This window comes from Telopea speciosissima, chromosome 3 (genome assembly GCF_018873765.1).
Source record: "Telopea speciosissima isolate NSW1024214 ecotype Mountain lineage chromosome 3, Tspe_v1, whole genome shotgun sequence".
In the NCBI taxonomy this organism is placed as follows: Eukaryota; Viridiplantae; Streptophyta; class Magnoliopsida; order Proteales; family Proteaceae; genus Telopea; species Telopea speciosissima.
Window position 1 is genome coordinate 31,678,792 of NC_057918.1, and position 9,647 is coordinate 31,688,438.

The following is a 9,647-nucleotide window of genomic DNA, read 5'->3' on the forward strand; positions in this document are numbered from 1 at the left end:
ATGACCTTTGTCTATTTGAGTTGCAATGAACAGATTAAAAAGGATCAGTTCTCCTCACTCATTAATTTGGCTAATTTCATTCAACATCCATGGCTCCTTGCTGATGATTGGAATTCCTACTTAATTTCTGAAGATAAAATTGGTGGTCGGCCTATCACCCACTTGCAAACGCATCTGTTCAAAGATTTTAAGAATAATGCTTGTGTTGCTGAAGTGAACCAGTTGGGATACCCTTATACATGGAATAATAAACAAATGGGACTACGCAGAATCGAAGCCAAGCTTGATCGGTTTTTCACTAATATGGATTGGTTCTCTCTTCATCCCAATGCTTTGGTTACTACGCAGATTATGGCCACTTCTGATCATAGAGCACTGTTTCTCAATATAGATTTGGTTCGCCCTCGTTCTCTCAAGCCATTTCGTTTTGAAAACTTCTGGGTCCATGAACCGGGTTTCTTAAACGTCATAACATCCTCTTGGAACTCCAATCAACCTCTTGGTTCTCCATCATACACTGTATGTTGTAAATTACAACGACTGCAAGGCTCTCTCAAGAGTTGGAATAAGTGTCACATTGGTTATATTTTTCAGCAACTTGAGGACTCCAAGCACTCACTCTCTCTTCATTACAAGGTCCCACCTGATTTGCATACAGTACAGTGGTTTATTGAAGAAAAGAGGCTTATAGCATTGACTAACAAATTTGTTTATCAAGGGAAGTTCTGTGGCAGTAAAAGTCCAGATTAAAACAGACTTTAGATGGAGACAGGAATACTCGATTCTTTCATCTCTCCACTCTAAAGCGTTGAGCCCGAAATGTGATTAAATCCATCAATACTGGAGGACTTACAGTTACGGATTCTGCTAGCATTGGTCAGGCTTTTGTGGATTAGTTCAAGGATATCTACCAATCCCACCCCATCACTCTGGAGGAAGACTATTTCATACCTGTTTAGGGAAGGATCAGTAGGGAGGATAACTTGACTCTAACTCGGCCAGTTATTGATGATGAAATTTACCACACTGTCAGATCTATGCCCTCTGACAGAGCACCTGGCCCAGATGGATTTTCGGGTGCATTTTTTCACAAACCTTGGTCTGTTATATCTGCGGACGAGGTACATTGCATCAAGTCATTCTTCAATACTGGCACCTTCAGTTTATCCCTCAACCACACATTTATTTCTCTAATCGCTAAGGTGGACCATCCATCATCGGTCACGGAGTTCAGACCCATTAGTCTGTGCAACTTTGTTTACAAAATTATTTCCTGGATTTTGGTTAGCCGACTCCGACCTATTTTGGCCAAGATTATCTCCTTTAACCAGAATGGTTTCATCAAAGGACGACAAATACAAGAGAATGTTCTGTTGTGTCACGAGTTGCTGCACAAAATCAAATCCACACGGCGTGGCAAACGGGGTTACTTCTCGCTCAAAGTGGATATGAACAAGGCCTATGATCGCCTGGAGTGGAATTTCCTTAGAAGTACGTTATCCCATATGGGGTTCGATGCCGACTGGATCTCCAAGGTGATGTTTTGTGTGGAAACTACTCACCTGGGAATTCTTTTGAATGGTTCGCCATTACCTTTTTTCAAGCCTTCTAAGAGATTACGCCAAGGTGACCCCCTCTCCTCTTATCTATTTGTACTTTGTGCGGAGGTCCTTTCCACTAAGCTTACACAAGCATTATTTGCAACGCGAATTAAGGGTATCCAGCTCAGTAGAGGGGGCGAGAGACTATATCATATGGCCTTTACAGATGATTTGATTCTCTTTGGCGAAGCCTCCATGTCAGAGGCGAGAGCATTGCAGGCTGTTATTCAGGATTATTGCAGGTTCTCAGGGTAGGCTCTGAACATCACTAAAACTCGAGCCCAGTTCAGCCCTAATGTCCCCGCAGATTGCTAGAGGCAACTTAGAGATTACTTCTAGATTGCCCCTACCTCTACATTGGATAAGTACCTCGGCATTCCATTTATTGGAGGAAAGTTATCAAAAGCTCATTGCTTCGACCTCATGACCCGAGTCTCTTCTCGACTACAGCATTGGAAGAGCCAGTTCCTTAGCCTTGCGGGTAAGCTTATTCTGGTTCAATCCACTCTCTCCGCAATGCCTCTCTATTCTATGTCATGTTTTAAGCTCCCCTCTTCTATTCAAAAGTCTTTAGATTCTATCAGTAAAAATTTCTACTGGTCAAATGGTCTCAAGTCTCTTGTTCCTACCATCTCTTGGAACGCTATTTGTTACACCCCCATCCCATAAAGGGATAAAATACAATAAAAGGGGTATAATTAGGATGACCGTGTCACCCCACACCGCCAGGATCTTGATGCAGTGGCTTGAATTACAGTCAACTCAATACAACTTATATGTACATTAGAGTGCGGGAAGAAATACATTTACAATAAAAGTAAATGTAGATGCAAAAGAAAAGAAGTGTTTACAATAATAAAAGCGTTCAAAAGTCAATGTGATAGACAAATAATATATTACATCCTTTGTCAAGAGGTTAATTAAAATTAAGAACAAACAATAATTATTAGAGAGTTTATACCATACAATTGATGAAACTAAAAAGGATTAAAGAAATAAGTATCTCGATCCAAGTGCCCCATTGGCATAGTCATCAACATCTTATCAATATCATAGATATAAATCATCGATTGCACGTCAGCAACACCGAGCAAAATATATCCAAGAGAAAGAGCCACATGAATTTTCACCAAAACATCACCTGCAATGCATCTAAAAAGGTTGCGCAAAGAGGGGTAAGCTCCATTGAGCCCAGTGAGGGGATGGGGAACATACAAGCAATAACATATAGTCCATGATGCATGAATTATTAACCAGTTATCCACCTAGCAAGCATATCTAAGTCACTAGGTACTTGCTACTGTAACAACTCGGGAAACATCACGGATCACTTATCTTATCACCGTCGATGAAACCTCAATTGTTATAAGGGAGCTCACGCTGGTAGAAGCCACTCGCCACCTAGAGGCAAACCCTAATAACCAATGATCTCACCTGACCTGGCCTCGTATCACTCCTCAGGCACCACAAGTAGCCTTGGTTACCCAACACCTAAACCCCTGTTGGTAAGGGTCGTAGCAAGGGGATCGAAAATCCTAATCATTCAATATGAACTATCGTGTCGAGAGGTAATCCAGCACATGACGTCCCATACCATCTTGTACAGGGTACCAGCACAACACAGCGCATGACAGACCATATAATAGCACTAACTGTATGATGCAATATGATACTATCGTATCGAGAGGTATTCCGGCACATGACTTCCCATACCATCTTATGCCGGGTACCAGCACGACACAGCGCATAACAGACCAATTATAAGCATGATGAAGACATTAACAAGCTACATCCATAACGCATACATTCGTAATTTCCACAAATATAGTTATAAAAATGAAAGAATGAGTATGCATGAGAAATGACATACAAGCATAACATAATGCAAAACACTCCCAAATTAAGTCAAATCCCAACCCCACTCACCTATTAGTTCGCGAATTCGTTTATTAGGGTTCATCGTCGATCAATGTATGATAAGCCTCACCGTAAGAGTAATAGTGCCTAAAGAAGTGTAACAAAGTGAGTTAGGTGAGGTAAGAGGGGTCTCGAAGTCTAGGCTTAAAGGTAACGCAATAGAGTTTTAGGTGGACTCTTGAGTAGAGGCACAGTGCCTGGGTCCACCCCGGGCAAAACACTCTAAAACCCATGACTGGACTCTTGGGTGGATTCTGGTCTGAGTCCACCACTGGGTCCAACATGAACCAGCAAGCATGCGGACTCACAGGGAGGACTCTGGTCTGGGTCCACCTCTGGGTCCAGCGTGAACCAGTAAGCATGCGGACTCTCGTCTGGGTCCACTCCTGGGTCTAGCGCGAACCAGCAAGCATGCGGACTCACAGGGCAGACTCTGGTCTGGGTCCACTCCTGGGTCCACCCTCTGCTGAATCCAAAAATCCCAAGGTTTAAGCTCCCAAACCCGATTTCACTCGGATTTTAGTCTGCAAGGACTTGGGGGAAGGGTCTTTAAACCACCTAGGGTCATAATACCCTAACCTAATCAAGGGATTGTTGGGTTCAAAGAGTAAATCAAACCAAATGATTCAAAACTAGGGTTTCTCCATCAAGAACCCTAGATCCAAGAAATAGATCCCAATAGAAGGTAAATAGAGGTTTTAAAGGTGAGCTTCAAGCCCCCAAGTAAGTAGGATGTCAAATCCAAAAGCATCCCTGGGTTCCAAATGGAATCCAAGGTCAAAACCCCCAATTGAATGGTTTTTCCCCAAACCCAAAAGAAATTCAAGAAGAGAGAAAGAGATAGGTTCAAGAACCTACCTTGCCAAGATAATGACTCCTAACGTAGAGTGCACAAGTTCAAGATCTCCCAATTCCCTTCTTCTTCTTCTTCTCCTTTCCTTCTCCTTTTTCCTCTTTTTTTTTTCCTTTCTCTCCACACCTCCACGATTTGGCTAGGTTAGAAGAGATAGAGAGGTTAGTGAGTGGGTGCCTAATAGTTTGTGAGTGGATAGGTTAGTTTAGCAAAAGTGATAAAGTAAGTGGATTAATAGATTAATCCACATAAATCCAAAAAGTTTATTTATCTTTAATGGGTCCTTAAGATATTTGTAATAGGTGAGTGGATAGTTGAATTAATCCACATAACTCCAAAATCCTTATTTATCTCTAGTGGGTCCCTAAGATATTTTAAGACTCCACACTAAAATACAAAAGGAGATGATGGGACCCACGATACCTTATCCACAATAAATCATATGGCAGGTGTGGACTCACCACTGGGTCCAGTCCACCAGAAATAGGGTAAACCTAAAGTAATAAATTTCAGGCTTTGGCCGATTTTTCGAGGGTTACGAAGGGAGCACGTACACATGATATTTAAGGATTAAATGCTCACCTTCACGCGGCCACATTGCCCATCAGATCAAAATTCCACCCTTTTTATTCCAGTTAACTCCTTGGCTGTCACAATCCGAAATCACAGGTATTAACCATTGACAACGCCGCAACATTTACCAGTGAAAGTTCAACGTGGTCCGAAGAATTAAGGTATAGTTTGGGTGCGGGTATAACACTATTTGTCTCCCCAAACGTTTGGGAGGACTTGATGTGAAGCTAGCGTCTCATATGAATCAAGCTCTGTTGGCTAAGAAAAGTTGGGAACTTCTCCATCCTCCCGTCTCTCTTTGGGCGACCATTATGAAAGCAAAGTACTTTCCTCATTGTTCCTTTTTCGAGGCTCCTTGCCCCCAATCAGCATCTTGGGGTTGGAAATCCGTCTGCTCTGCTAGGGATTTACTTCGCAAAGGCATCTTTTTCCAAGTTGGAAATGGTCGTTCTATTAATCTTTGGTTGGATTTTTGGATCCCTAACTACCCTTCTGCTCCCTTTCTACTTCTCCCTTATGCTCCTCACACTGTGGACTTTTTTATAGAACCTCATACTTTCAGTTGGAACCAGCAACTCATATTTACTTGGTGGTCTCCTGACGTAGCTCTTACTATTCTCTCCATCCCTCTTCCTATCTTTCCCTCTACTAACAAACTTGTGTGGGCTGCTACGACATCGGGATCATTCTCAGTAGCCTCTGTATCAGCGTTGCTTTCTGATAAGAATCTGAGTACTCCGCAGCCACATTGGCTCCGTTTGTGGCACCTTCCTACTACGCCCAAAATACAACACTTGTTATGGAAGATCCTACATCAGAAGCTTCCTCTCCAGGATTTGCTCAATGCTAGAGGATTTGCTCTCAACCCTCTTTGCAGCATTTGTCACAATCAGGCCCAAACGGCTAATCATTTATTTCTCCAATGCCCAGCCACTCAGAGGATTTGGTCACAAGTTGGTCTGTAGCATTTGGTTAATGGAAGGGACATCAGGGAAGCAATTATCCAACTCCTGAATTCTAGAAACCTAACCGACCGAAACTTTCAGGGTTAATCGGCTCTCCTTTGTAATATTTTTTGGTACATTTGGAATGCTTATTGGGACCTGGTTTTTCGGAACACAGCCTTTAGTCCTACAAGTGTTATCCTCAGACACATTATACTGATAACCTACAAAGACATCATACTGGGACTCCTCATTTCACTCGGCTGATTCAGTGGATCTCTCCCCCAACCCCTTTCGCTAAATTCAATGTTGATGGAGCTAGTAAAGGTAATCCAGGTAGCGCAGGAATGGGAGGTGTTTGCAGAACGGCCAACAGATTCCTCTGCTGCTTTGCCATGGGGCTAGGTTGGACTTATGCCTTAGTAGCCGAAACTCTCGCATTACGCCAAGTACTTCGCATTGCATCTTCTCTAGGAATATCCTACCTTATCATTGAAAATGACAACCTTCTGATTATCGATATTCTCAACCATAACGTCTCCTCCATTCCTTGGAAGATCCAAACTATTGTTCAGGATTGCTGGCTCGTGGCCCAACAGTTTGGCGTTGTACTCTTCCAGCACACATTAAGAGAAGCGAATGGCCCGGGAGACATCTTGGCAAATGAAGGTTCTATATCTCAATCTGTAAATGTTTGGCATAGCACCCCCCGTCTTGTATTTTCTTGTTGCTGTTTGTTGACTCCCTGGGAACTTTGTTCTCTAAATAATAAAATAATTTTACCAAAAAAAAAAAAAGAGGAGTACTAGCAGAAACCCCAAATCACTTTTGACGCATTAAAGAAGAGAAATGACGATCATGGGGAGAATGGAATATTCGCTTCTTGCTACTTCTCTCTCGGAGGAAGCGATGAGTGGAGCCGGTTGAAGTAGATTTTTTTTTTTGATCAATCAATACTCCTTCCTTAACTGCATTACCTTCTTCCAAAGTATATGGCTTTCTGGATTTATATGATGATATCTAGATAGATGGATCCTGAGCTAGCTTCACTATCTTGGCTCAGAAACAAGAGCAAAGGCGAGAGCTTTCGTGGGCCCTTGATCTTGTATAGTATAGGTAATAGTGCAACATCTTCACTTTTTCGATTGGGTTGGTGTTCACTGTACCCTACTGTATCGAAAAAATGCGTTCGAAAATGAAAGAAGGCTCTGAAAGCCCTTGGTACTTGTCTGATCAATCACATTGATAGCTTCAATAGTTCACTGAATTTTTTTTTGACTTTTTTTTTTCTTTTTTGGGACCCCCAGGTCCAATAACCGTTTGAACACCAATTGCTTGAAAACGCCTTGAGGAATATAAGGTTTTCGTTTGAGTTGACTTTGTTTGACTAACCCATTTGTTGAAATCATTAATGCAGTCATTCAAAATTCATAAACCACAAACTAATCTAAACATTCTTAAAAAAATAGGCACCATTTCTCTCTCTCTGAACTGATTGCTCGTTATTCTAAAGTAATTGCAGTAAGTAGTGAGAATCTGCGACATGTTTTACGTCAAAACAAATGAATCCTGCTCTCTTATTCCCCTCACTGAATTTTTTTACAGGGAGACTGGGATCTGAAATTCCAATGCTTGTTCAGGCTCCAACGATTCCTATTATTCTCTCCAGTTGACATGCGTATCCTCTTTCTTTTCACCCCTTGGGGCTTTGAAGCAAGTTATTGTTGTCAGTTTGTGAACGTTCGCATTTTTGTCTTTATCTCATTTTCTTTTAGGTGATACGGTTTCCAACAAATCCAAGGTTGCTTAGATCTGATTTATATTGAAGGACTTACTTTTCGGTCAAACATAATTTGGTATGCGTGAACACTATCAAAATTCATCTGAATGAATTTTTTTTTTAAATATCAAAACAAATGAATATTTTATCGCACTTTTGGTTTGAGCAATGTTTACCATATTAAGATTTATGAAATTTTTAGATTTGAGAAAAACCCAGTATTAGAAAGTTGAAAATTGCACCTATAACTGAAAATCCAGTTTTTGTTCTTGAACTGGTGGTTGATTTTTATCCTTTTAGAATTTGATTTTTTTAACTATTTTTAAAAGATTCAAATAGGGAAGTAATTGCTTATTTATGAATAATATCTTAAGCAAATGAAATAACAAATATAAAACCATTTTATTTGGTATAAATAAATGCCTAACCTGGTTTCCAGCCAATGTCCGAGAACAATATACACTATCAAACTTGGGTAAAAAACCACAAGTAAATTTTGGAGTGTTATTTTATTTTTTTTGCTTGTGAAAACAGTTCATGCATTTTGTTTAGAATGTCAAAACTAGACTTATTACAAAAAGTCAAATAAAAAAAGAAGCATTTTTGAACCTCAGAACCACCAACTCGAGTTGGCTAGGACAAAATCACAAGTTTCGATCAGTTTCCACCATATCTCGATTTTTGACTGGTCGAAACCCAAGTTCTAGAACCTTAGTTGAAAGATCATTTTCTACCAAAACAAAAAAGTTGAAAGATCATTTCAGATGCCGGCGAAAAAAAAAAAGGAAGAGAGATTAGATACAGAAGGGGATGTCCAAAAAGAGGAAGGTGTGCCAGTGAAACATCAATACAGGAGAGGTTATCTCTGGAGCGACTTGTTATCCAAGGTTGCAGAGAATCTGATTGCTTAGCCACTTGCCGACGCTTCTGAGGTCTTTTTTTCAATATATAGAAAAGCAAAAATTATGATATCTATGCCATTTCCGGGAATTAAATGCACAAGCACATAGTTAAATGCTGTGCTTTCTTCAGGGATGGTTGATGGCACGCACGGACGCACCACTAATGAAGATGGAAGCTGAATCTTGACCATCGAAATGGCCAAATCTCGGCCATCTTGTGGTTTTGTTCTTGCTTAGCAGTGTAAGCTGAGCCAAAGCTTTCCCAAAAGTACTGTAAAAATTTTGACAAACGAAACTCGTTTAAGATCTTATGGTCTCATCTTTGTCTAAATTCAGTTTGGGTTATAGCTATTTGTGGAGCTAAATTTTGTAGTAATGCACATTCGTTTATATGAAATTTCAGAAAATATGGTAGGATCTGCCTCTTAGATTTGGTGCATTTCTACTTACTCTAATGATAAATGGTATCATTATTACCTTTCAATAAATGACCCTTTCTTGCCCTGTGAGCTGCTGTTGGGTTCCCCGCCCCCCCTTCCCAGGGCAGCTCTTGGATATTGTAACCCTTTTTTTTAATCAGGAATGTGAATAGATTTTCAAACCAAAAAAAACATACTTACCATGGAATTTATGAAGAAAGATTGTTCAATTTGACTCTTTAAAAAACAAAAAAAGTTTAATTTGATGACATTACGATTTAAAATCAATATCAATCATACTATACCCAATTGTATTTAAATGTACAATATGCCATGGGAACTAAAATGTCCAACTCTTGAAGTGTATTGGCTCTATATTGGTTGCATTGGCACCAACACAACACTGATCTATTGATGGTTGATCCACCTCCAATATATGAGGAAAACCTATGACCACCGCATTATTGTTCCACATGAAAATCAGGTGTCACTATGGCACTGTGATTATCCAGTTTAGTGTCTTAAATTAAGATCAACATGGAGAAACGGAACCGTGTCCAAATGTTCTTGAGCTTTTGCAAAATGGGCAGCGGCAGTGGACAACAGAGCCGGCACTTAATTACCTGATTTCCTTTTTAGCAAATAACCAACCATCATG

The 9,647-nt window shown here is 40.4% G+C and overlaps 1 protein-coding gene across 1 annotated transcript; it reads left to right on the plus strand.

Annotated features, from left to right (window-relative positions):
• Positions 1-750, plus strand: LOC122655082. Its single transcript, XM_043849323.1, has one exon. The coding sequence runs from the start codon at positions 1-3 to the stop codon at positions 748-750; it is 750 nt and encodes a 249-aa protein (XP_043705258.1).
• The last annotated feature ends 8,897 nt before the right edge of the window (positions 751-9,647 follow it).